The 26,674-nt window shown below is 37.4% G+C and overlaps 1 protein-coding gene across 9 annotated transcripts in view; it reads right to left on the reverse strand.

The window, feature by feature from the left end:
* The window catches only part of ryr3 (ryanodine receptor 3), a 75,937-nt gene that overhangs the window by 1,501 nt on the left and 47,762 nt on the right, over window positions 1-26,674 (reverse strand). For 3 of the 9 annotated variants that reach the window (XM_047801519.1, XM_047801517.1, XM_047801516.1), the window contains 51 exons: window positions 24,900-25,040; window positions 24,358-24,521; window positions 23,628-23,706; window positions 23,421-23,510; window positions 23,034-23,327; window positions 22,464-22,539; window positions 22,222-22,345; window positions 21,968-22,083; window positions 21,624-21,691; window positions 21,376-21,497; window positions 21,203-21,252; window positions 21,038-21,098; window positions 19,903-20,141; window positions 19,429-19,510; window positions 19,212-19,342; window positions 18,565-18,882; window positions 17,603-17,843; window positions 17,269-17,356; window positions 17,096-17,188; window positions 16,339-16,509; window positions 15,515-15,574; window positions 15,293-15,427; window positions 15,032-15,144; window positions 14,035-14,131; window positions 11,475-11,587; window positions 11,335-11,386; window positions 11,149-11,205; window positions 10,480-10,579; window positions 10,315-10,394; window positions 10,134-10,210; window positions 9,978-10,051; window positions 7,799-7,816; window positions 6,946-7,026; window positions 6,641-6,729; window positions 6,448-6,576; window positions 6,177-6,281; window positions 5,989-6,070; window positions 4,612-5,906; window positions 4,222-4,259; window positions 3,910-4,078; window positions 3,688-3,774; window positions 3,375-3,569; window positions 3,103-3,233; window positions 2,958-3,000; window positions 2,737-2,864; window positions 2,588-2,648; window positions 1,512-1,658; window positions 1,275-1,409; window positions 944-1,100; window positions 401-465; window positions 33-133 (listed from right to left, as the gene is read on the reverse strand). In XM_047801519.1, the coding sequence (XP_047657475.1) occupies window positions 33-133; window positions 401-465; window positions 944-1,100; window positions 1,275-1,409; window positions 1,512-1,658; window positions 2,588-2,648; window positions 2,737-2,864; window positions 2,958-3,000; window positions 3,103-3,233; window positions 3,375-3,569; window positions 3,688-3,774; window positions 3,910-4,078; window positions 4,222-4,259; window positions 4,612-5,906; window positions 5,989-6,070; window positions 6,177-6,281; window positions 6,448-6,576; window positions 6,641-6,729; window positions 6,946-7,026; window positions 7,799-7,816; window positions 9,978-10,051; window positions 10,134-10,210; window positions 10,315-10,394; window positions 10,480-10,579; window positions 11,149-11,205; window positions 11,335-11,386; window positions 11,475-11,587; window positions 14,035-14,131; window positions 15,032-15,144; window positions 15,293-15,427; window positions 15,515-15,574; window positions 16,339-16,509; window positions 17,096-17,188; window positions 17,269-17,356; window positions 17,603-17,843; window positions 18,565-18,882; window positions 19,212-19,342; window positions 19,429-19,510; window positions 19,903-20,141; window positions 21,038-21,098; window positions 21,203-21,252; window positions 21,376-21,497; window positions 21,624-21,691; window positions 21,968-22,083; window positions 22,222-22,345; window positions 22,464-22,539; window positions 23,034-23,327; window positions 23,421-23,510; window positions 23,628-23,706; window positions 24,358-24,521; window positions 24,900-25,040 (6,962 nt within the window). Of the gene's footprint in view, window positions 1-32; window positions 134-400; window positions 466-943; window positions 1,101-1,274; window positions 1,410-1,511; window positions 1,659-2,587; window positions 2,649-2,736; window positions 2,865-2,957; window positions 3,001-3,102; window positions 3,234-3,374; window positions 3,570-3,687; window positions 3,775-3,909; window positions 4,079-4,221; window positions 4,260-4,611; window positions 5,907-5,988; window positions 6,071-6,176; window positions 6,282-6,447; window positions 6,577-6,640; window positions 6,730-6,945; window positions 7,027-7,798; window positions 7,817-9,977; window positions 10,052-10,133; window positions 10,211-10,314; window positions 10,395-10,479; window positions 10,580-11,148; window positions 11,206-11,334; window positions 11,387-11,474; window positions 11,588-14,034; window positions 14,132-14,601; window positions 14,702-15,031; window positions 15,145-15,292; window positions 15,428-15,514; window positions 15,575-16,338; window positions 16,510-17,095; window positions 17,189-17,268; window positions 17,357-17,602; window positions 17,844-18,564; window positions 18,883-19,211; window positions 19,343-19,428; window positions 19,511-19,902; window positions 20,142-21,037; window positions 21,099-21,202; window positions 21,253-21,375; window positions 21,498-21,623; window positions 21,692-21,967; window positions 22,084-22,221; window positions 22,346-22,463; window positions 22,540-23,033; window positions 23,328-23,420; window positions 23,511-23,627; window positions 23,707-24,357; window positions 24,522-24,899; window positions 25,041-26,674 lie in introns of all 9 variants that reach the window. The other 6 variants (XM_047801522.1, XM_047801520.1, XM_047801525.1 and 3 more) reach the window with 4 other exon arrangements.

Here is a 26,674-nt window from a genome sequence, read left to right on the forward strand (position 1 = left end):
ATGTATAGGCATGATGGAGGCTGTAAACTCACAGATAGTTGGCCAGGTTGTGCTCTTGTAGAGTATGAGTCTCAAAGCCATGCGGTGTGGTGTCAAAGTAGTCATTTCCAATCCCACATATAAAACACTTTGTCTAATAGAGAAGCAAAAATATATAATAAACTATCAGTCTTCACATCAGTTGGGTAAGGAGTGGAACATGACTGAGCATGATTGTATAGGAAATTAGCTTCACTAAATATTAAATATTAAAATATTCACTAATATTAAATATTACACTGTCTAAGTTCTTGTACTGTAGAAACAATAATGCACTAGAATGAGCATGTGTATTAAGTTAATCAGCAATCCGATAAAGCATTTGAACAGCATTGTGTCCTAAAAAAAATAAAGCACTCACCTCCATGTCCTCCTTCACCTGTTCCTGCTGATCTCTCAACTCGCCAAATGCATCGATGATTAAACCTAGTTTGATATGTAATGCAAATATCAGTTCTATACAAATGAAAGCTCAATTATCAGATGATAAAGCAAATTCAAAAGACATGATTCATTAATTTCTTTGATACGTGTATAAACTCAGGATAGATAAAAAAATATCAGGAATGATGTACTGATTCAGTCGATGTACTGATTTAACGCTGACATTCTGAGTAGCAAAGGTGAGTCTCTGCAAGGTTCTTTTGGCTGGTTATGTAAAGCAACATATGTACATGTGAAAGATCTGTGTTACATCAGTAAGGAAGAATAAAATGCATCAGTGGTTCAGAAAATATCCAGAGCATTTAGGCCAGTATCATCTCAATGCGTCCCTATCCTTATCTTCGGGATTCTCCAATGTTCTCTGATGTATAGAAATCATACAGTAGCATGCATGCAACTTGGCTGTTGTGATTTCTTAATCATGATTGTTTTCTTGTCATGGCTAATCATTTGTACATACCCTGAATGATGGCCAACAGGATGACAATGACAAAGAAGAAGAAGGTAATGTCAAAGAGGATGCGGTAAAGCTCATAAGGGTCACCAGCTGGGTCTTCAATCTCATCACCAATGCCTCCACCAGCTCTCACACCAACGTACATGTGGAATAGGTAGCACTGAGGAGAAACAGTGATCAGTTCATCATTCTACTTATTACTATCTGATTATTAAATCAATAACCTATTACAAACCTTTCATCTTCTACTTTCTCTTTAAAATAGTCATTGCCCAATTCTGGGAAATAATCATTTATGGCCAAATGCAAATCAATCAATTAAATCTTAACTCACAGTCATCATATCATCACATTTCATGTCAGGTTGATCCTCATCCTCGCTCTTGTTGTAGAACTTGCGGAAGAAGTTGAACGCCACAACAGTGTACAGATAAACCACAACTGCAAGCAGGCCCACAGTCAACACCAACTGTTTACATAAGGAGCAGAAAGATGTCCATTTCAGGATTGCTTATACATGCTTTGCTTTTAAAGACTGGAACGCATGCACCTCCTGGTGGTAGACACTTGCCTGTTTGCCGTTGTGAGTTACAGAAGACAGGATTGTTCTCAAAGTCTTGAAGCCCATGGCAATATCCAGCAAATGAGCAGCAAAGAAGAAGTTGTTGTAATGGCCCAAAACAGACATGGTGGTGTACCAGATCAGGTAGAGGTAAGACTGCATCAAGAGAAAAATGTTTTCTGATGAATATTGTCTCACCAAACACTTTACTAGAAACATGTGCACACAAATTCAATCGATTTTCTCCAACAATTCTTGTTGAAACAGAACAACGTGTAAACTCATCGAGCAAGAACAAGAAAAAAACGATCTCAGTGACTGCATGGCCAGACAGGCAAAAACTTCCAGGTCTTTTTCCAGTCTTCAACGGTCCGATTTCTTAGAGTCATGTTCTCAGCTGACAGGAGTGGAAACAGATGCATTTTTTTGCTCATGTACTTTATCCACCCCCATGTTTACAGTTGTGGTGAGAAGAAACTTCAAAGAGAGGATTTCAACAATACGCTCAGCTTCATACAAATCTTTGTAAATACCGATGACCTGGAAATGCAAGCTACAGATAGAGATACTCATCATTTGATCAGAGATATAGTTACTTCATCTGGAGATTTTGTTTGACCTTGCTCTTGATGATTTTGTACCAGTAACTAACTCAATGAGGTTTTCTGCTGTTGCAGCCCCTCCACCTAAAGTTTCAATTTGTTGTGGATACTGAGATGCTTTTCTTCTTATTGCAGTTGTAAACAGTTCTTATTTGAGTTCCTATGGAACCGCTCTCATTTCTTTCTATCTCTCTCATGTGACCAATAGCTGGATGTTTTTCATTGTGCACCACCATTCTGTATATAAGCTCTAGAGTGTCTTGTGTGTGAAAATGCCAGTGAATCAATGTTTCCCAAATATTCACCTCAGCCCATCTGGCACCAACAGCCAGTCACTGAGTTCACAGTCTATATTCTGATGTTTGATGTCAACATTAACTGAAGCTCTTGACTTGCATCTGCAGATGCCACATGATCCTGACCTGTATCTGCATGATATGTAAAGCATATTGTATCACAAGGCTGTGATGGTGTTTTACATACATTGTCAGTTAGGACAACTCCCATTTTCCAAATGTGGTACTTCGTGTCTATAGAGCTCAACCTGCAAATGAAATGGAGATCAGTGTCCCAAAAAAGCTGTGTAAACCTTTTTAATTTATTTTATTCCATGTATTTAATTTCAAGCTCACCAGGATAACAGAGAAGCCTCTTTCACCACAGCTTCCTCTGTAGGATCAAAGTCGAGTGCACTCTTATCCAGTCCGAGGAGTTCAGCAATACGCTCAGCTCCATACAAATCTCCGTATTTGTTGATGACCTAGAAATGCGAGTTTGTGCAGGAGTCAGAGGACATACAAACTCATCACTTGAGATGGATATTTACTTCAGCTGAAGATTATCTGTGCCATACCTTCCTCTTGACAAATTTGTCCCAGTAATTATTGGGGAAAGACCTGGAAGGAAACAGAATAATAGATAATAATAAATAAAATAAAAAAAATAAATAAAAAAAAATTGACAGTGTTTATTTGAAAGTGATTTTAATTGGGCTTTACGGAGTGGCAATAACCAAACGATCCCATTGACCCTTGATATCATCATCAGATGGCTGTTCGGTGATGTACAATCCATCAAACTCGAGCTTCCTTGCGATCTCCTTCTCTCGCTTAAACACCACCAAGGGGACCTACAACGAGAAAAGATCATGGCACATTGCTTTTTTCAATATTTAAATTACTTACATTTGAAATTTTACTTCAAAATACTTTAAATTACTTATATTTTCTTCTCGGACATGATGTGGTATTGTAAGAAAAAAATAAGGTACCTTGAGGCAATAATATCCAACCACACAAAGGAGAGAAATAACTGTATGCAGTATAGCCAAGAAAGTCAGAGTGGGAGCCATATAGCCAGTGCCCTCCTGGAGTACATAGAATTCCATATCACTGTCTTCTTCTTCATCATCATCACTGCCACCCCATGACTCCTCCTCATCCTCATCCTCTGTTTCAGCAGTCACCTTTAATACACAATAACAAACCCCCAAAATAATGGTTTAAGTGAATTAGGGATTTTTATATATTTCCATAACTACATAAATATTGATTTTTCAAATCAAAGCAATAAAAAAAACAAACCTTGTAGAAGAGCAGGATGAAGTTAATTGCGAATGCCACAAAAAGCGCCAACATCCGAAGGTTGTAAAAATTACGAGCCAAGTAGTTCTGGAAAGTATTTAATCAAAATTGAATGGCTCAGTTCTCAACAAGCAACATGTTCTAAATATTTCCATACTGTAATCTGTGAAGATTTCTACAATTCATTCCAATTCATTTAAAAGCCTTATATTAATCACTTACTAGCATCTTGGTCTTGTACACTTCAAGGCCAGCAAAGAAGGTGGCCATTAATTCAGGAGGTTCGTCCTTGGCTGGGCCATGGTGTTTTCTTGGAGCTAGCATCTCCTCTGCTACTGGCTCTTCAGGCTTTTCCTCTTTGGCCTTATCTTCTTTTTCATGAGTCTCTGTACTGTTCATTCAGTGATCCATTCGTATTTAAAGTTAGTTTAACTTTCTTTACAGAACTTCACAAATAATCATATTTGTAATGTTTTACATTTATATTGTAAAAGTCAGTTAAATCACAGAACACAGGAGATCTTTAAGACTTACTCAGCTTTCTCAGGTTCAGGCTCCTCTGGTGCAGCTTTCTATGTAATGCACAAAACAATATTTTTATTACTTACACTGTTAAAGGTGTGAATGAAAGTTGTAAACCTGACCAGGACAATGCGGTTTACAAATGATAAATGAATGAATGAATGAATGAATGAATGAATCTATTCATGAGCATACTTATGATCATGAACGGCTAAGGCCAAATTCTGCTCTCTTGACTTCCAGCTACATTGTCAAGGTTCTAACTCATGATGTCTAGACCACGTTTCAAACAATGTAATATTTCACCAAGTGGGAGCCCCTATTATTATTGAAATGATTCTTAAACAGAATGTGAATATAACAATAACATACAGTTCATATATCTCTTAAGGAAATTCAAACCTGGCACTTTTTCTTTTCAACACGAGGACTGGCTTCTGTTGTAATCTCTGAGACATCCCCAAGTCCAGGCTCATGTCCATGCTTTCCCTCTCGTTTAGTTGGTGGACTAATGAGATCTATGATGGCATCAGGTTCCAGTTTGTCCACTGTTCCAGCCATCTGTACCATTTCTGTAGACACCACTATTTCACCATTCTCTGCTTTCTCCAACTCCGTAATATCACCATGGATTCCAAACTGAGTAGGATCTGGCATGTTGCCTAAGATGTCTGTTACCTTCATGTTTTTAGCTCCTTCAACAAGGCCTCCTCCAAACATCGAGGACCAGATTATATGAAAGAATCCAAAGATCAGGCTAAAAATGCCTTTAAAGAACCCTGTGAAAAGCATCCAAAAGAATGAAAAGAACCCTGTGATCATTTCCTTAATAGTCAGCTTTTTAAACTTCTTGAACTGTTTACGCATGTTCTTGATGGTCAGCGTTTGACGGAAGTTGGATACTTTTTTCTTCACAGAAGCACAGGCAACAGTGAAGGCTGAAGCAGACTCAAGGGACTGATCTTCCTCTTCTGACAGATCCTCCAACATACTATGCTGTTCTTCTTCCTCTTCAGGGCGTTCTACAGTACCTGACTCGGATATCTGGGAAGCCAGCTGCATCTCAAAAATTGTGTCTTCACAGAAGTTTACAAACAGCTCCATCTTCTCACTTTCACTGCCCTCATTGACCATGTCAAAGATAAACTGCCTCTTGGACTCCTTCACCTGAGGCTTCTCCCACTGCTCTCTGCTAGATTCACTGATTTCAAAGTAGATCCGCTCGATCCGCTTTGCACCGCCCATGATCTCGATACGGCCCAAATAGGGCTCAAAGTAACTCAGTACACTCTCTGCCAGGTCCAGGAAGGTGCTGAGGCGTGAATCGTGGGGCATATGCTCAGACAGATTGGTGAGCAGCACGGCCACATTGAAGCCAATATCCTTTGCCGGCTCGTGGAAGCGTTCCACAAATTCCATGTAGTTAAACATGTCGTTTTCATCAGCCTCAGCACAAGAGAGAAGATAATCGATCTCAGATTGTGTGTACTGCTTTTGGCTCTCCATTGACTTCTGGAACTCCTTTTTAGAAATAATTCCTTTCCCTTCAGGGTCATACTCTTTAAAGTTATCAGAGGTAGTAAGATTGTTTAACTTGAGAAACATATCAAAGAATTTGAGGATCATTTCAACATTACTTGAGGACTCCACTAATGTGTCGACCATCTGCTTCCCAATTGTGCCATTCACCACGTTACCTGTCAACAAAGATTTTAATGCTCATTATAGAAATATCTTTTATGTGACTTGTTTCATAAAGAGATGTCAATGAGTGCCTACCCTCCAAAAGAGATAACATCATGACCACCATATCCTTCTGCAAATCCATTAATTCCTTTAACAGCTCAATCTGGCTAGAGTCCTATACAAAACCAAAATGAGAGTTTGTTCCCAGTATGAAAAATTACTGATAATTGTAAAAATTCAGAATGCATATCAAATGTATTGGAGTGTATGTGTGAGATTACCTGTGATAGTTTCATTTGCATGTTGGCAAAAACATGCAGGAATCCAACCACGGCATCCCACAGCCTACTGTGTGCCAGACTCTGCTGGTTACCAATACATGGACCCTGAAAAACAAAGAACAATTACCACCCACTTACACATAACTAGTTGAAAAGCTGTGTTTTCTCCACAGAAACTACACCACTTTTAATCTGAAAGTATTCTAAGATAACAGTTTTTAACACCGTCTTGAGTCTCTGCCCAGCATCCTTGCAATTGATTGGTGGATACCTGAATGTACTCAGTGAGTGAGTTGAAGATCTGTTTCGCTACTTCCATGGCTTTGGAGAAGTTTAGCTGTCCATGCTCATCAATGATGTCTTTTCCAGAGTAATACCAGTAGAAATCACTTATGGATTCCTGGAAAGCAAGACATTTTGTGTTACATCAGTTAGATCTCTATTCATATGTGCCATATCCATACCTGCAAACGTAGGAGGTAGTCCACTGTGCTAATAATGATGTTGACCGTGGTTGTATTTCCACTTTGAGTTCGCAGGAAATTTTGGAAATCTGTGGAATTTTTACAGAACAATAATTTGCCATTCTGATGAAAAGCTTTCTTAGTATGTTGTAGCCAAACAATTTTTAAACAAAGTCTGTAGAACACACACAATTACAAAAATAATATATCATTGTATTACTCAAATTACACCTTAAGCAAATATTTAATTGAACAAATGAATAAATAAAGCTCAATATGAAATAAATACTTTACAAAAGTCTTACCATTATTGTGGCCCTCACATAACAGCTGCAAAAACCGAAATAAATCCTTTGTAAATTCATCATTTTGTAGTACTTTGGAACCTTGAACGGTGGAAAACAAAGACGGAAATAGTTAGTGAACCATGTGGAAAGCTAATAGCTTTCACCATGAGTGTAAAGCAAGCATGATCAATTGCTTCACTAGAACCTCACAGCCCCACAAGAAGGAACTTTAGATTACAGGTTTGCAACTGCATCCAAAGAGCTGACGAGAGAAAGAATTGCTTGGAGATTAAAACACACAACTGAAGGACTTTTCTAAAAGCTGGGGTTAGCAGGGTTTCTTTCACAAGTATTACACAGTGTATGTTTCAATGAAGGTGGATCAAATGTCTTAAGAAATATTACAATGCATTATTTTCAAATTTGGAAGGAAAAATGTTAATACAGTGTTATATATACAGTATGCTGTGTCATACAGGTGAAAGTACACACAAAACCAGCTGTGTGAAATAGACCCCAGATTCACAACTTCACAAAAGCTCACTGTTCATTTCAAACTCTGGACTGAATTTGACCTGGAATAGAGCATCAATCCAAGAGAATGTGTTGTGACAATAAATAGTAAAATAATGTTAAACCAGGCTGGATTCAGCCAATGAACACTTTCTAGTTTAGTACCAAGATAAAGCTATATAGATTAATAGACCTTTTAGCATCATTCTGTATGCCATCAAGCATGAATCTCTACATATCAGTTTATGAGGCAGCACATCCAGGTCAATGAAGGAAAAGTTCAAGAGAAGATGAATTTTAAATGGTTCCATGCGAAGTGAGAGCAAAACGAAATGAGGAGTAGCTAAACTGTATTTACCCCGCTCACTCGCGTTGACTGGTATCCAAGAATATAAAATGATAGAAGACACACAAAGAAAGCAGACATAAGCAAAGGAGAAGACACAAAAAATTAGACAAAAATGAGAGAATGTGACCATTTGTAATTAAAGAGCATGCAGTTAATGGCTGTTACATTAGATTAGCAGGAGATTACAGTAGGGAGGTGTTTGATGGAAAGCGGGTCAGGTTAATTTGTTATAGCAGTACAGCACTGTTCAGCACATACTGTAGTATATTATGGTCATTAGGTTGTAATACAGTTAGATTTATTGTTAGGTTAGTAGTGATGAGTTAAATAAATCGTTGTGCAACTTATGTTACGGAAAGGCTTTTGTTTGTAATATAGATAAATCCTATTTATATTTCCTCCATAATATTTAATGCAAATATATCATTGCATTTTGTTAAGATACAAAAACCTCAGGCACTTTTACCACTTCTACTTTGTGTTTATTCTAAATGGTGTGTAGCATTTTTTCATTTGCTACAGTGTGTTAAAAAAAAAAAAAAAACTCTGTGAAATCCTGTAGAAATCCTCCAGAATTTCTGTATCAAGACTGCGTCAGAGATGTTGAATCAGAATTTGTAGAAAACTTGTATGTAGTCATCAGACATTTATATACTTCAAAAATCACCATGCCTCAATCAGAAATCTGACAGCACATTGACCGGCAAAAGACACCAGGGGAAACATACCCAGGAAGAGTTAGTGTGTAGACAAACAGTGGTGAAGAGAAGAGAGTGAAAGAATCTGATGCTATAGTAATACATATATAACAAGAGTAAAGTTGTATTAAACAAAATCAACCTTCAGAAATGATGTGGTTTAGCTTTTCAGTTGTTTGTGTTTTTTTAATTAATTAATAGGTGTTAAATAATCATTGTATATGTGAATTTAAAACTCAGTTCTAACAAGCAGTAGTGAATGATTCAATCCCTTTGCTTTGTTTAATCTCCTGGTGTGGGATTTAGCTAACATGCTAACACATCTGGTTTATGGTCTTAAAAAAATAGCAAACAACAAAATACACAGTGATATATAAATACAAATACAAATATAAATATAAATACAGTATTGGAACACTGGAACGTACAACAATCATTGGAAACTACAAGACATTACTTACTGACTAGCTAGAATAGAGAATATGAAATAAAGCTGTAATGTCTTAGGTAAACCCTGTACATTCACCCTGTTGTCCAGTGCATGCAGAGCGTTGTGAGTTTACTGTATAGCAGTGCAAAAATTTCCCTTATATTAGAGCTAGCAATCTAAGTAACACCACAGCACTAGTGATGCACAGCCACTGCTGCTTGATCTCACTGTCACAGAAATTCTACTTTATATCTTTATATCTATCAATATTATTTGACAGATATAAAGTGATTTAATCATCTTTCCAGATGTTACACAATCATGGGGCAGCATACTTACTGAGCTCAGGAGAGTTATCACTGCAATTAATTTTCAAAAATGGGAGCTTCAAGTACTATGAGAGTCCTACTGGGGCAGAAATCAGGGTGACCCCTGGTCGCTCTTTGAGCGTGGGGGCGGGACGACAGACATGGCAGTAAATGACTCTTTTTCCTGACTCAATCTGGCAACAGCAACAGGAACCAACCATGCTTTAATTATGCCAATTATATCTGGCTTCAAGAAAACAGTTCAACAGTTTGCAAATCTATTGCAAAGCTAAAAAATCCACAAGCTAAATAAACTGAATTAAACAATTAGATATCAAAGTCAATGTCAGAGAAAGTACATATTGTTTGGTTCTTCCTCTGTGCTTGGGAGTACTGGCTTTAATCCCCAATTAATCTAATTGTATATACTTAATTAGTTGGTTCAGGTTCTTGTAAACTCTCACCTGCCTATTGACAGCAGATGATAGTAGCCTATGCCATAATACAGTAGCTTAAGGCATGACAAGGTCTCAAATAACTTAATTTCAAACGTTGTCATTATTAATGTTGTCCTGTCATACCGAAACCTATGGTGAGGAGTTTCTCCTGTTTGTTATCTTATTTCGAAAAACTCTCTAAATAAAAAGACTCAAATATGTAATTTCCCTGACAACTAACTAAATAGGCATGGGCAGTGCGATTGGGCACCTCAAAGATTTTATAACCAAGTTGACCAAATGACATTGACTTACTTGAACCTTCTTCAGTCACCATTCCAAGGCTCTCTGCCTTCTTCTGTCTCTCAAATGCGTTCAGATCCAGCACACTGAAGAATGTAATACAATAAGAAACTTATAATAAATCACTGAAGTAAAACCAGGGAAAGCAGGATCATAAATCTTACACACCTGCAGGACAGCATCAGTCCAGACAGACTTTTAAAAAAGCCAGCATCTCTTTTTTCTTTCAGGTAGTCCAGCATTTTCTAAAGACACACATTTTACACTTTAGTAATATGAAAATAATGACATAAATAAATAGTGTCACTCTAGATACAAACAAATCAATTTGCAGTGAATTGCATTGTACCTGCTGAACAACTACATTGCCTCCATTGAGAATAGAGATACCCAGTTTCAGAGTATACCTCACCATAGGGCCAAGATGGCCTAAAAAAAAGCAGCGTCAGCACTAATTATAACATCTGATAAAGACTAGTTTGAGAGTGAAAGGGAGAGAGGCAGATTTATTTACCCTTGCTTGCACTAATCATCTGGAGTACCATCTCAGCCGCACCTCGAGCATGAAGCCTGGCCTGCTGATACAAAATTTTCTGCTTCTCCATCTCCTTCTCCTGCGATTGTGAACATGCATGCACAGATCAGATCTGTAAACAGTCAACATTTTGCCTACATTTATGGAATACAAATGAATCAGTTGAACTGTTAATTATTCATTTGTATTGTGTGAACAAAAAAAATACCATCATAGCATGGACACTGTATGCATCTTTATATAAGAGGTTATCGTGCAATATTACAACATTTCCGTAAAAACTTACTAAAATGTAAAAAAATTGAAAAAACTTTTATTTCTACATCAGAGGCCTCCTAAAACAATATATGAGAGGTAAAAAATGTTCTTATTTTTTTCAATATTTGGGTTTTACAGGGTTAAAAGTTATAAAATGTTAGCTTGTTTGGGCAGCTGAACTTTACCTGACAATTTGACAAGTGGCCAGGTTTTAGCTTCAAGCTCTGTGAAGTGTATTGCAATGCCTAGGATTTTAATCACTCTAGACAGCAGAGTAACAGGATTTCAACCATATACCACCCATGCCTAATTTCTTTGACATTAAAACATTACATTCCTGTTTTTTTGTGTTCTTCGCATAAATAAAGGAATTTGACTTTACACACGTACCTCAAATGTCTTTTCTTTTTCTTCTTCCTCCTCTGCTTCTTCATCCTCAGCACAGCTCTGTAAAGGAACCAGTTCACTTCATCACTGCCTTGTTTTGTCCTCACTCCTGTCTGCTTTTCAGTACTGTTCAGTAAATCTTTCAGTGTAAAGTTTATCATTGATTTTACAACAGAATGGCAGAAATACCTTTGCCATCATATCTGCATACGCAATATACAAGGGATCTACTTCTTGGACACTAGAGAACAGAGACAAAAAAAAATTCTATGTTGTTTGAATAAGATAATTTGAGTTCTGTTGTATGCATGTGGATGATGGTGTGGGACCTTCTCTCAGTCAGGGCATTATGACTGAAGTGGAGGATGAGCTGGTTAAGAGGATCTGGCTGGACCTCAGCCTCTGCTTCCTCCTCTTCCTTTTCCACAGCCATGGGGGTTTTCTGTAGACAAAACCACACAAGTCACGCAAGTCCACAGCCCACATTTCACACGTGCGCACTCATTCTTCACTAACAACAAATCTTAAGACACTTTCTTTTCTCTCTTACAACAGTCTCTCACTCAGACACTATGAGGAACCACTGACTCAATCGCTATACTGCTATACGGAGCAAATCCAGAGGCTTAAGCTTTGAATACAAACACACAAAGACAAGAGCACATTCTAGCATATATCTGTATACTGGATTTCCTGAACACGAATTGTACAGTTATTTTCTCAGGCTTTCTGAGCATTACATTAGATACATTTCAACCATTTATTTAAAATGAGGCACCTGCCCTCTACTGTCACTACACTCACTATACTCATGCTTTAGGTCACTCTTCAGCTGAGTCCAGCTTGTCCACACGTAACTCACATGCAGTTTTATTTCCACTTCCACATGATGGCAAATGAAATGTTATTTAAAAAATGCCTCTCATCCCTGAATCTATGGGATGCTCTGATGTACTCATAGTACATCATAAGCACATCTGATTCAAATCCTGAATATAACAATTGGTTAATCAATAATATGTGCTGAAGATTTTAGACCTGGTCATTTAATGTGTCTCAAATATCAAGACTATTATAAAACAAATAGAAATCTACTAAAACTAGTGCACATCAGGATGCATGTTGTCTTTGGATGTACTCTTGCATGAAAACACAAAAAACACGTCTATGGGGTTAAATCCTATTCAGGAATAAATGACCAGGTTTACAGTAAATAGGGTCTAATCTAAGGCCAGAGTTGAGAAGCACTTGTTTAGGTGACATGCCAGAAAAGAGCATGGTCATTGCCTGAGGTGATGCTCCAGGACTGTGTCCAGGAGATGATACCGATAAAGTATCAATGACCAGCTCATGATAGACATGCATCATTATGTTCTTACTGTATATATTAATGAAAATGGCAGTGCAGTGCGTGTTCAGTGAAGCGTAGTGATAACGGAAAACAGATTCTTTTTTTTTTCTTTTTTTTTTACAAAATGAAACCATTTTGCTGTTATGTATGTAAAATATTTATCTGTACTCACTATTATATTTAACTGTTTGGGTAATGTTTGAGCTTTAGTAATACTTGACATATACTATTATCATTCCTGTTTTACTTAGTGCCCTAGCTCTAGAGTTTCTAGTTTATGATTCAGAATCATGTTTAAAGGAATACTCCAGCTTTTCCCCAACAAATTTCTATCCACTGCATCTGTAATGAGTCTGTGATCACCACTGACATACATTTTTTTTCCTCCTGTAGTGAAAAAGGAACAATTTTTTGAAGTTAGATTTCTAACTACATTTTACTATATGTATATTTAAGCAACATTTGAACAATAAAATAATACAATAAACTGCAGTTCTGGATATGAAAACTCACAGGCACAAACCAATCAAACTGCTCTGTTTATTTTGAACTGCACTGATTTAGTTTAGTTTAGTTTATAAATGAATAAGCACACGTATACTTTTGAGCCACTAATTATACAGATTTAGCATAATATTCAAACATCAAGTGTAGAAAGAGAAAGATTAATTTGTGCTTTAGTCAATTTTTATACCGTTTATGCATTAGTAGACTGAATAACAGGAAAGTAATTCTGTCTGATGTATTATAAAAGAATGAGACTACTTAGAAATCAAAAAACACTAATGGCAATGGTTTATTTTGTTGTTAAAATCGTGCTCTCTTGTTAAAAGAATGAAATTAAATAAATTGCTCCCAGGTTTAAAAAAAAAAGGCTGAGAAAGCAATTATCTGCTCCACTTACAACACAAGTTAATTATTGTGTAACTTTTATTTAAAAAAATCTATGTTAGTTTATGTTAAATTATAATACCTGTTTTATATAAATATTCATTGACTACCATATAAACAGCATATAGACATCCTTTACAAGTGGTCAAACAGGTCAAAGATTCTTGCAAGTGGTATTCACAGGTACAAGACAGATAGTAGACAGATACTAAAGAGTTTTCCTTTAACGCTTGTTTGACAAGTATAGCAACTGTACTGCCTGCATCTTCACAGAGACATGATTTTCTAGATGAGGTGAACATGCCACCGACTGTCACAACTTACAGTACGAGACTTACGAAAGGAAAGACGACACCCAAACAGAGAGGCAGAGTGTCACAGGGCAGACCTGCCCCTCTTACCACTGCTGCGCTGAGATACACTGCTCTATACGGCCTTAGGCTCAGCCCAAACTCATGCAGGGCCTGTCGGCTGCGCACACAACCAGCTGAGCCAAACACGGGCCAGGACGTAGACGTGATGCGAGCAGGGACGCGCTGCCGCAGTTCAGCGGGCAAGGTGCTGGTCACAGGGCAAACAGTGACAGAGAGGGCGCCAGCAGGCACACACGGCACACAGGGCAGCATCAATGCTGGCCCGGTACTTACTGCCAGGTCCTGCACTAGCTTCTCCTCAAAGGAGTACTTCTCTGCTACTATCCAAAGTTTCTGATAGCCCGTGAGGAAGAGGTTAATAGAGCGATGCCTGAAGATTCAGGGGGGAGAGGGAGGTTAGGAAGGATATAGGATGGGGAGAAGGAAGGGGGAAAATGGGACGAGGAAAAGGGTGTGCATTCTGGAAGGGAGTGAAAGAGATGTACAGCCCATGGCCTCATCTGATTGGCCACCTCAATAACTGACTGAGGTACACCTAGGAAATCAGCACAGTTCAAATGTTAAATGAAAATTAGTGAAGGATTTTTTTTTCTGGTTTCTGATCCAGTCCAATATTTATTGCAACAAGCTGCTTTGCCTAAATACTCACCATATCAATTATTTGGAAAGTAGATTATTCTCCCAGGTAATTGACTTTATTAATGTGACAGTAAAGGATGACACTGAAAGGTGACCATTCAGAATGCAGTAAAAAAATTTAATGCTTGTGCTTAGTCCTTAGGCTGGAAAATGGACTGAAGGAAGATGTTGGAATCATGAGGTCTTTTAGGCTCACTTTACCGTTAGCATGGAGAACAGACCGTCAAAGCTGGAGGTTTGGTACAACTTTTCCAGCCAAACGTACCCATAGCCATTCAGGAAGTAATTATTATTTTTGAATCTAAAGTGCATTATAGAGACAACAAAGAGGAGAAATGTTTTAGAGCTAATAGGAAAGGTGTATGGAATGGCCTATTCTGAAATATTGGACATTTCACTTTATCAGACAGGATGTTGAAACATAACTTGGCTTGGAATAGGAAAGAGGACTAGAAATAACAAGAGAAAATATAACAATTTGGCCTTTATTCTAAAATAAACAGGTGATGAAGGGTAAGCCACATAGGTCAAAATCAAGTAATTTTATAGCATGTAATCAAACTCTATAACGTGAAAAAACACACTATGTTGATGATGAACAATTCATGAAGCAAGTTCCTTCAGCACTCACCTAGGGAGGTTGTACAAAGGGGCCATGCGGAAACAGGCAACCACAGCACGCTTGCGCTGTTTGGACAGATGCTTCTGCCATACCAATTTTTTACACCTGAGAGGCTGCTCCACCTGAGGGGGTAAATGACCTTAGAATCCATTGTGAAGACTGATGCTGAGTGTTTGGAATTTGGGATTGGCATTTGAGGCTTTGTGTATTTAGGAAAAATGTAATGTTTGCTGTAGCAGAAGGTGGGTGTGTCGCTCAACCTCAGTGTACCTGATCAAGATGGAAGACGGCGGCTGAGATGCCTTGGATCTTCGCGATAATGTGGTCAGTATTTAGAGGCTCCTCGCCCTTCACCTCCACATCCTTATAGAGGTTTAGCTGCCACTGCACTGCCGGATCCTCTGTCTGCATCGTGGATAGACGGCTGCTCTAATCAACTGATGCTATTATCGTTTGTATCTAATGATCATAGCTTGATGATATGTAACTTGCCTTCTGTTGAAGATGTAGGTTCTGTCTAAGATGATCCTTCACCTCGTCATCTGTGTCTTTCTGTAGAAGTCAGCACACTCATGATTTGCTTTCTAGAATGTCTCTAATCGATTTTTGATATAAGGAATAAAACACTACAAAGTGGGCTGTAGGATCAACTCCAGGGTGATTTGATCTGTTTAGCTGATCAATTTCCAGTAACAGCACATGCTGCAGTGATTTACTTCTCTTACACTACAGACATTTGCCCACGAATACAAATTTATTTCCAGATGTTATGCTTTTTAGGCATTTATAGTTACATATATAGTTATGAAACATTCAAGAGAGGTTCATGTTATGTTAAGTTCATGTTATCATTTACATCACAGCAGATATATACCATCATCAGTCTCTCTCCAGCAACTTGTCATGTTACTAAGAAGCTCCTGAACCCCCATGGTGGACAGATTACTGACAAAGTACTGACACCTGAGACTCCTTTCATAAATGTTATATAATTGTCTACTTACAGAAAACTTTAGAATATCAACAATTAAATATCTTCTTTGTTAAATATCAGCATGTTTCATCTATATATTATTAGCCTTGGATCATATAGAATCCTTTATATAACCCCCAGTATAATGAGCTACAGAGCAATTAAAATAATGAGAACATTAGTATAAACCACTTGAATTACAGTCTGCGCCGCTTCCAACACTGCTGTCATAGATCATTTATTATCACCTTCTGACCAATTGGATTTGAGAAGTCAAAATTGCTACGTTCAGTTAATGTATTAAGATAATGTGTGCTGAGAGTTCAATTAAAGTCACGCTCACCAGACTGTAGCGGATCTTGGCCAGAGAGATGAGCTCCTGGTCTCCAGCCGTGCACATGTTGAGGCCGATTGGCAGCAGTTTCTTGTGAGCTGCCACAATTAAGGATGTTTGAATAGAGTACAATTCTCCTCTTCTCTTCTTCCCTCTCCTCTCCTGGTCCTGACCTCCTGACTGCAACAGGTCACACAAACACAGTAGGTGTTTTTTTTGGGGACATTGCTACTGGGTACTCTCAGTTTCACCTGCATTTTTCCCCCGACATAAGAAGATCAGTTTTGTTAATGGTATCATTTCATATTACCTGGGTTTAATCTACTAATAAACTACTAATTTAAATTTTAATATTTTGATTTAAATATAAAACTGTCTGAGAAGTTTTAAACAAAATTTGGCAGTCTTTTGATTAATACCAGATATTACACATAATTACAAATAATCATGCAGCCCTAAATTCCACAAAGTACATCAAATTTAAAAAAAAAAAAAAAGAAGAAGATGAAGAAGAAGCAATTTCTTACTATTTCATTAGACTTTTTTTTTTTTTATCACAGTAGAGATACACTAGTTCACATATACCAAAAGAGAACATGTTTTGAAATTACTTTTTTTTTTTTTTATAAATTCAGAAATCACGAATGTCAGAATGAGTTTCTAGGTAATTTAAAATCTTAAAGAAAGTAAAAGGCTGTATGAGCACAGTGACAAGTTTCTGGCTCCTTCATGTTAGATGACTGGGTAAGTTCACTCTCACCCTCACCTTTGACATCTTGGTCTTGTTGTCTCCAGTGAGGAAGGCAAGGTTGTTGATTTCATTTTGCACCACAAAGTTTTGCTCTTCTCTTTTGAAATTCTGTTTGTAAAAAAGCAAAAGATGCTGTGAAAATATGGAAATCAGAACATAAAAAGTCCAACCTCATATTTAGATCTTACATGAGATTTACACCAGAGTATGAAAATCTCTGCCACCATGTTGAAGAGTTCTGTTGAATCTGTACTTGGTTTCTTCAGCCATTTAGACCTGGGTAGAGGAAAATATTATGACTCTATGTTTCCAAATAGGGCTTATTCATCTTCTTCTTTTTACACATTAAATGTGTAAGTTGAAATATTCACCTCTTCTAAATATTGTTCTTATGCCTTATTTGTTCTTGAGCATATTTCACTTATTCTTATAAGCACCCAGTTTGAAGAAGCTCGAGCTTGAATTTTTATCTTGCTGGATTTGGATTTGATTCATTGCTCAGTCAGTGAACAGTGATGATACCTGTTGTTGTCCACGTAGCGGATGAGCATGGGGTAAAAAGCGTACAGGTCTCTGCAGAGGACAGCAAACTCATCCAGGATCTGCAGCTCGGCCTCCTGAGTGTCAGCTTTGCTTTCAGCCCTGATCATCTCCTCCTCAGCCACAATCTTCACTGTCTTCTTCTTCAGCTTCTCCAGGGTGGGCAGGAAGTGAGTACGTAACAGGTCTGCTCCTGCTTTGCTAATGATTGGCTGTGTGTACACTGTATGAAAAGAGAATTAAGGAATTCAAAATTTTTACAAAAAAAATAAAATTTTTACTGTTCCTGCACATTCCAGCGTTATGAAACTCAAAATGTTTAAATGTCTTTCTTTAGTCGTGGCAATGACTGAGTATATGTATATAATAGTGATAGCAAAAATGTTCCTTTCACTACTTTGCTGTATCATTTGCTAGAAGAGAATCCAAAGCTATAATTTTGATGCCAGAACTGACAAACAAGAAATAATGAAAACTTAACACCTAGCCACCTGAGAGAAGTGAGGTAAATGAAGCACTTTGGGGAGAAACAGATCTACTGACAACTTAATATAACATAATAATGGTAAAACCTCCATATATTGACACATACTATATAAATGCTACATTGTTGGTTCTCGTGAACCTCAATAACCCCTATGTGTAGCCTGAAGTCACTGATCCTGAAGTCCTTATTTTGCTCTCCCTTTCAGTTCCCTGGCGCTGGGCCAGTACAGTCATTAAACTAGCCATCAAGCTAATCAAAAAATAATGATTTTATGGCAAAAAAAAAAAAGATTTTCTGAATACACTGTGGTATGTTGATGCATGTCTTTACTCTTTTGCCTGCATTTTTTCCCTGTGAAATCCTATGAAAGTGATTTTAGTATTATATAGGCCACAAAATAAGCAATTAATAAGCAAAATAAGCGTTAATTATTGGGTTTTAATTGAAACACACTCACCTGCAAGCCTCTTCATCCAGGATGCTTCATCTATACCCAGGTTGTTGTTGAGGATCTTGAGGATGTCACCCAGGATGAGGCTGAGGTGCTCAGAAGTGACAGTGGTACAGCAGCTCTCATGATTCGGAGAGTTCTCAGGACCCTTTTCCCACCAGTAAGAAAGATAGTTACACAGCATGGGCAAGATGACCTCGATGACATGTGGCATCTCTGTGTAGCGAGCCCCAGACTCCGAGATATCGTGGATATCTTTCAACAGGCCGTCCACACGTGGCATCTCAGGACACATCTCCTCCACAGTGTCAGGCATGCTCAGAACTAGAAGCAGACAGGTCCAATTATTTTTATTTAAAAAATCTATCGAAAATATATACACTGAGCAGTTCTTAACATTAAAACCACTGAGAGGTGAAGTGAATAGCATTGATTCTCTAGTTACAGTGGCACTTGTCAAGGGGTGTTATATATTTGATAGCAGGTGAACAATCATGTCTCAAAGTTGATGAGTTTGAAACAGGAAAACTGGGCTAGGTTAAGGATCTGAGAAACTTAAAAATGGTAGGTTTTGTGTGGTGTTCCCAAAATGCAGCAGTTACTACCAAAGAATTTGTACAGTATTTACTATATATAATACAACATGCACTCACTTGCTCTCTCCCGTGGTGTCTTTGTATTGAAGACAGAGCGTGGGTTGTGCATGTTCAGATGAGGCTCTAGGAAAGCTACAGGCATAGCTCCCACCAGAGTAGCCAAGCATTCTCCCAGCACTGGAAGCTGCCTGTTTAAATGCAGAACTCAGACATGAATAACTCAAAGAAATGAATGAACAGCCTGATTAATTAAGCAATCAGAAAAGTGCATTACTTTTCAACATAGATGTTTTTGCCAGTTCCCAGGGAGTATAGGCTGGTCAGAATTCGGTAGCAGGAAAGTTGAACATCATCCACTGAAAAGCCATAAAACAATGTTACTACTGTACTTTCAGGGAAAAAGATCCCGTTTATAAAAATGCACAAATATGGGGTTTATAGTACAAATGTTTTCTGCTGTGGTGATAAATGTAAGGATTGTCCATTGTATTTTTAACAGAAATTAATAGAAATTAAATTTATTCGATCTATAAAAGGAAAACATAATTTAAATGAGCTTAAGGAACTCTGTTGAACTTTTTTCCTGACAGGGTTTAATGAAGGTCATGGTCGTCCTGTCACTATTTTGCATAATTTGACCTAGAAATTTGGCATAAAATGTCAGACTGATTTAACATAATGAAAAGAACACATCATTTTTGTAGCTGCTCATTTGCATAAGTGACTGAAAGTCACACAGCATTCTTACACAGCAAGTCTGCCCCAAACTGGTGCTCAGTGATGTGCTGAAATAGAGCAGTAAGAATAGGCAGCAGTGCCACTGAAGTGTAGTTGATGATCTGAGCCACTCCCTTCATTTGGGTGCGAGACTGGCCCATCTTGCCCAGTTTTAGGTTCTCCATAGTCTTCTCCAAGTCTTCTGCAGCATTCTCAAAGAACGTCCTGACTCCAGCCTTCACCAATTCTGAACCAGACTTCATCACTGTCCTGGAAAAAGGAGACCATGCATGTCATCAGCCCAGCAAACTCTTATGTTTCATGCAGTGTTCTAAGAGAATGCTAAAAAAATTTAAAAATTACCATTACAATTCAGAGACTTGACCAAGACAGACATTATCCAGAGAATCTGTGAGAACTCCACACAGACAGTAACCTGAGCTCTGGATCAATCCAGCAACTCTAGAGCTGATAGCTGCCAACTGTGTTGCTTTGTTTTAAAATATAAACTGTGTAAAGTATAAACTGCCCTGGATAAGTGTGCTAGCCAAATGATTAATATGTATAAATAGAGTTGGTCTTAAATAAAGCTGCCATTCTTTATTTGATTTAAATGTATTTATTTATATAAAAAACTAAGTTTACTGTATAAGAGATACAAGTATAAAGCACAGTTAACATATTTTGTTTCTAAATTAACATTACAGTGATATGCAGTACATTACATTTACAGTATTTTTCAGACACCCTTATATAGCAACTTTTATTGCGACTTTATTTATTTTTTTTATTTATTTATTTATTTATTTATTTATTTATTGATTGATTTACTGAAAATAAATACTGAGCAGAGGGTTAAGGGCCTTGCTAAAGAACCCAGCTGTGGCATCTTGCTAGTGTTGGTATATGAAGACACAACATGACCTCAATAGTCCAACATCTTAACAACTGAGCTTCCATTGTCCATCACCAATCAGGGCTTCAATGTTAAAATAACTATGACTCTATGGATAAAATAACTGTGACTATAATTTCATTCCCTGCTACAACAGCAATTATTTACATTTTCAAATTGAAATCATGGGCTTTAGCAAAAATGCTAAAATGTATCTGTGTTTCATATATCTGGACCACAAATTAGTAAATCAGTATGTATGTGTTCTTACCTAAAGTCCAGTGAATGTGCAAGGATAAGCAGACAGCTCACCATCGTAGCAGAGTCACTTCCTGACAGAGTAGGATTGTTGAAGTTATGTTAGAGGTTAGAATGTCTAAAAAAGATTTTGATGATCTGGATGTGAATAATGCCTTCTTGCGTTGTAGTGCCTTACCAAACAAAGAAATCCTATGTCTAACCAGAGACGCCAGCTTACAGAAGAGACTATAATAAATAGAAGATCAAAGACAGCAATGAGAACATGAGAACATCTACTGAGGTTTCATGCCTCATTATCTTAGTAACAGAGCCGTGTGAGCTATGTGTGCCTTTAAAAAAAATTTAAACCTGGTGATCATCTCCTTCTCTTTGTTAGAAGCATAACCACTGCTGCTCAGGTTGATGCTGGGAGAAGACAGGAAGTAAAGGCAATGATTCTTAAAGTACTGGTCAAGCAACGGCAGCAGGACCTGTAGTAAACAACCATATAAATGATTATATTCACTTATTATAGCAATTGATGTGAATATTTATTATTGTATGAATGAACAACAGCTAGGAATAAATTAACAGGTGCGTTACACCTCCAACATTACCTTTGCAAAGAACTTTATCTCCTGCTCATGAGGTGATTTGTCAGTTTTTCCACTGGTGGCCATAGCCTCTATAAAGGTTTTTTGAAAATAAGGGCTCAAATAAGATGCTCTAAAGAAACTCTAATACAAATTGTCTAATACAGCTGCATTTCTGTGGAATGTGTACAATTACCCCTGACTAGAATTTTAATATTTTATGTTTCCCTGTACTGAGGAGTGTTAGTAAAGGCAAGTAAGTTTAAATACTTTTGTCAGTATAGGAAAATGTGTCTAATTTCTTGTTTGTTGTAATCAGTCATAAGCATAATTTATATATAGTTTAAATATTCTTTATTTTAACTCACCTAGATGGGCTATAAATTCCTGCGCTGAGTCTACGTAACTCAGCAGCCTCTTCAGGAACTTGTAAGCAATCCTTTTTTCCATAGAGGAAGAATCATGCTCCAAGTCCTTCAAACCTCTAGTAAGAAGAATCATCAGTGGACAATAAAAACAAGTGATACCCAGCATGCATTAATATTGTGAGGACTCCTTTACAAAGAACACTCAAATGATGAACACATGAAAAAAGTAAAGCTTGCAAAGACACCTGCTGTACCTGCTTATTGCATAGCCGTTAAGCTGCAGGAATTTGAAGAGCTCCTGAGACTTTTCTCTGTCTCTGAACTTCTCCTTTGCTGTCAGTGTGTCATAAGGTACCAGCAGTGGGTGAGTCCCTCCTCCTGCAATTAGAAACACAGCTTACATGGTGGATTTTGCAATATTCCTCATATAGTATACTAATCAAAATTTTAATCTAATTACACTAAGTTCTTTTAGAGTAAGTCTCCCCAATCTTACCTTTGCTGCTTAGTTCCATTTTCTTTTTATTTGCCCAGATATTGTGGTAATTCTCTGCTACAGTCTCTACCATACTCTGCAGACAGTGTTGATGAGCATATATCCATTAGATCCACTGCATGCAATACATTTTAAACATTTCTTGTATTTACAGAGAACTATTTATATGTACACTTTACGTCCAAAAGGTTGTCTACAACGGTCCATAACGCATATATTGCAAAAGTGCTGCATGGAAGGACTTTACATCTTAAATGAGCAAAAATCTCTAAAGCCAAGTTCCAAAATCTAGTGGAAAACCTTCCCAAAAAGTGGAATTTATCATGACAGAAAAGAGGAGCTCATATGAATGTGACCAATCCACATATTTATGGAAATATATAATTATATAACTTTATTTAATAAAAAAATATTTCTGAGCAAATGAAGCTTTTTAAAACAGTTACAGAATGAAGTGGAAATTCTATTGACCAAAATGCAGAGAAGATAAAAACATTAAATTACACTCACTTTTATCTTTTTTATTCATATTATGCAAATAATATGGACTAAAAACAAAAGAAAACATACCTGTAGTTCTCTAGATAAAGTTACATTCTCCAATTCTACAGGTGCTGGATGAAATCCGTCTCCCTTTAAAAGAACAAATGATGAACAAAGATCATCTCTGTTAAACAGCTGTGTTTTTTTGATTCCTTGTATCTTAAGTCTTCCTACCTGAGAAGGCTCTGAAGTCTTAATCTGTTTCTCTGCTTCACGCTGTTGGAACATGGCATCGCCTTCTTTGGTCCTTTCGATGGTCCAGCCCATTGCCAGCATGCACTTCAGAGATTCCTTTACTGGGTAGCGGTAGGTTTCCCTCTCCTGAGCCAAGTCCAACAGATCAAGATTAGTTACCACATTATCATCTCTGTATATAATTGCTCTGCACTGGATATTTTAGAAATCCACAGGTACCTTTTCACTCAGTGCTTTATATGGCTTCAGTAAAGGGTGGGTTTTGGCTTGGTCATCTACTTTTTCACCTGCAGTCCAGCCTAGAGCAAACTGTCAGATGACAAAACATTAGATCATATGAGTCATACAATGTCTATTTATTTATGCAGTTCTTCATAGGATCACCTGCAAAAGCTCGAATTTTACAGTAAACAGTCATAAACTGACCTTTTCAGAAGACCATTTCTCATGGCAATGTTCAGCATACTTGTTGGCAATGTAATCTAGTTTTTCAGGCAGTGAGATGCTGAAGATAGAAAGCAATCATTCAAATTTCTGAGAAAAATATAATGCATTCTTAAAAATAATGGAGAGTTTAAACTTTTTGAAGTTTGAACAGATTGTTGGTTGAATTCAATTTCCAAATAATCATATATAGTGTACAACATATTTTAACACTACACTCATGAACCCCAGAGAGGCAAACATGCACATATCCACTTATTTCCATTTATTGGCCTTACGCTATGCATTTCAGTTTGATATAGTCAATTTGAAATGTGTGTTATTTATACAGTAATATTCTGAGTTTTGTTTTATTGAATGAGTGATTCAAATGAATATGATTATTTTCACTATCTGTATATAATTTAAAAATAATACAATTTCAGGTTTCAAAATCACTACAAAATAAAGCTACATCTGCAAACTGGTGCATGAGGAGCTTTATTTTGTAGTGATTTTGAAACCTGAAATTGTTGTCACACTCCTCCTCTTGCACTATTGTTTAGACAATGGAAGGGTGCAGGTAAGACTGAGCATTTCTAATGTCTGTATATATAAATTATAGAATCTGTATTTGGATTCTGAAAACTTCATGTAACTTCATGCTAATGAGGGCCCTCAGATTAGTAAGCTGGAATTCCAGGTAGATTTACTACAACTGTTTAGTGCTTACTTGGCAGTGTTGATAGGCTTGGGATCAAAGTTTCCTTGCGAATCCACAGAGACCTGCTTTACAAGAGTGGTGGCCGGGCTCATGTATACATAATCAGGTGGGATGGCTCCACCTATGGCACTCAGACACATCATAGCCATTTTGAAAAGCTCTGCATCATATTTCTGCAGGAGACATTATAGAAGAAGAGGCAATGTAAGGAGTGCAGCACAGCTGTGCTGTCCCATGCTATGAATAGTAAGCAGGGGTAAAGGCTGAGTGAGCACATTGACTACTAGGATGCAAAGATGATGTGAGTGCTTGTACTGTATGTGAAATGATTCATTATGCACTTGACTTTTTACATAATAAATGCGGTACAGATAAAAACCAGCATGCCAGAACATATCAGTGATTCTCAGTGTACAGCACAGGCCTTCCTTCAAAACCTAAATGTGAAAAGTCATATATAGGTTTACCTTTAAAGTAAATAAAAAACAATGTTTCCATTGTACACCAATGTCCCAATTTGTGTGGCTGATCAGTACACGACTGTTCACTACCTTTTGAGAGAGAGCATCAAAAAGACCCCAGAAGAGTTTGGTGGTGAGGTGAAGCTCCTCTTCTGATGCCATGCCATAACTGCCCAGGCCCGAAGGCAGGCAGTAGTATTTCCAGTTCTGTTCATAGTGATTGGACAAAAGCTACAACCACAAAAATGCATGTTACCAAACAAACATATATACCAGCATAGCAACATGTGTAGTCAGTGTAATTAGATTTTCTTAACTTGGAAATTTTTTTTTTGACTTTTTTTCTTTCCACTGTGATTCTGATTCAACAATATTGTATAAATCGTTTAACGATTACATGCTTCACCTGAAACCAACTAGATATATTGTGAACCTCAATTACAGGGGGTGTATGTTTTGCTAATGCGATGATAAAGTGTTTTTATTACTTCACCCAAATGAGCAGCAAGAATATAGCATGCAGACCTTCCCATGCCAAAAGCCTTCAAAAAATCCAATCAACTAGCCCACATTTAAAGCATTCAGATTTGTATAATTCAAAGGTCGTCATTTTATGAACTCTCGATAGACACTGGTGTTAGCAAGAATCGCCTGGATACCTTCTTGTGCATGTGTGTTCATATGCTGAGGTCTTCCAACAAAGTGATAAAGTGATTAAGTGCAACCTTTGACATAAATACACCATTATACGTCTTCTATCCTTGTAACTTTCTCACCGTGTTCTTTCCAAATCTGCTCTAGTTCCAAATGACAAGGAACCTGGGGGTTATCTGCAGTTTATAGAACCACATTTACATACTTATATACTTAACACACACTCTATTTCCCTCCAAACCACCCTGCTGGTGATCAATATATTCTCAATAATTTCATGAGGAACCACCACATCTTTAGAACTAATTTGAAGGTGTTACCATGCTCACCACACTATGAGGTGCTATGTTAACCTTGTGGAACCTGAAAATGTGACTCTTAGGTAACAGCACTGCAGACTTCCTGGAGAGGCAAGCCTCTAAGTATTGTGAGTAATAAAGTGTCATGTCACATGAGAATGTCTATATGCCATGGTGTTGATAGAGTCTACTGAATAAGCCAGTCTCTGTTTAAACAAGGAAGCCTCATTTGGATTTTCCCTCTGGAAGAAATGGACAGTTGGTCTTCAGATCGAATGTCCACCATCTGGTATAAGTAAGACCGCATGAGGTCAATAGATCACCTTTGGTAATATGACCAAGTCCTGGGTTGGACCAGAAGGTCCCCTCAGAGTCTGTCAATCAATGTATGCTGTTTCTTTATGCTAGGGTATCTGCTAGCAATCAAGCAATTTTCAAAGACATTAAATTCAGTTGGAACAGCATGTAAGGAGGAGCTATTGTATAATGGGAAAATGGAGAGATCCCAAAATGAGCTCCTGGTGAATTATACTACATGGTGTGGGTTATTACTTAGGTATCATAAAGTGTACCAGGATTGAGTCAGTAGAATACAAAACATTTGGAAAACTTCCACCTAAAGGCATTTAAGGCCCTTAGATTCGGGGATCTTAGGTTTAGAGACTAAGTCACAGTTCTTAGAAGGTGATACCAAAGCTTTACCATTATGCAAAAATATTATTTCTATAAATTTTTCCTACTGTACAGTACACATATTTTGCCCGTGATGTATTTCACCATATTATTTATAAATCAGACAATCTTCATAAATCACTACACAACATGCCCACGGTTTGCATATCTTAACTTATGATCATTAGCTTTTTGATGGATAACTCAATGTCTTATATACTGCAGATATTCAAGCATAGG

This window comes from Tachysurus fulvidraco, chromosome 16, assembly GCF_022655615.1.
Source record: "Tachysurus fulvidraco isolate hzauxx_2018 chromosome 16, HZAU_PFXX_2.0, whole genome shotgun sequence".
Lineage (NCBI taxonomy): Eukaryota > Metazoa > Chordata > Actinopteri > Siluriformes > Bagridae > Tachysurus > Tachysurus fulvidraco.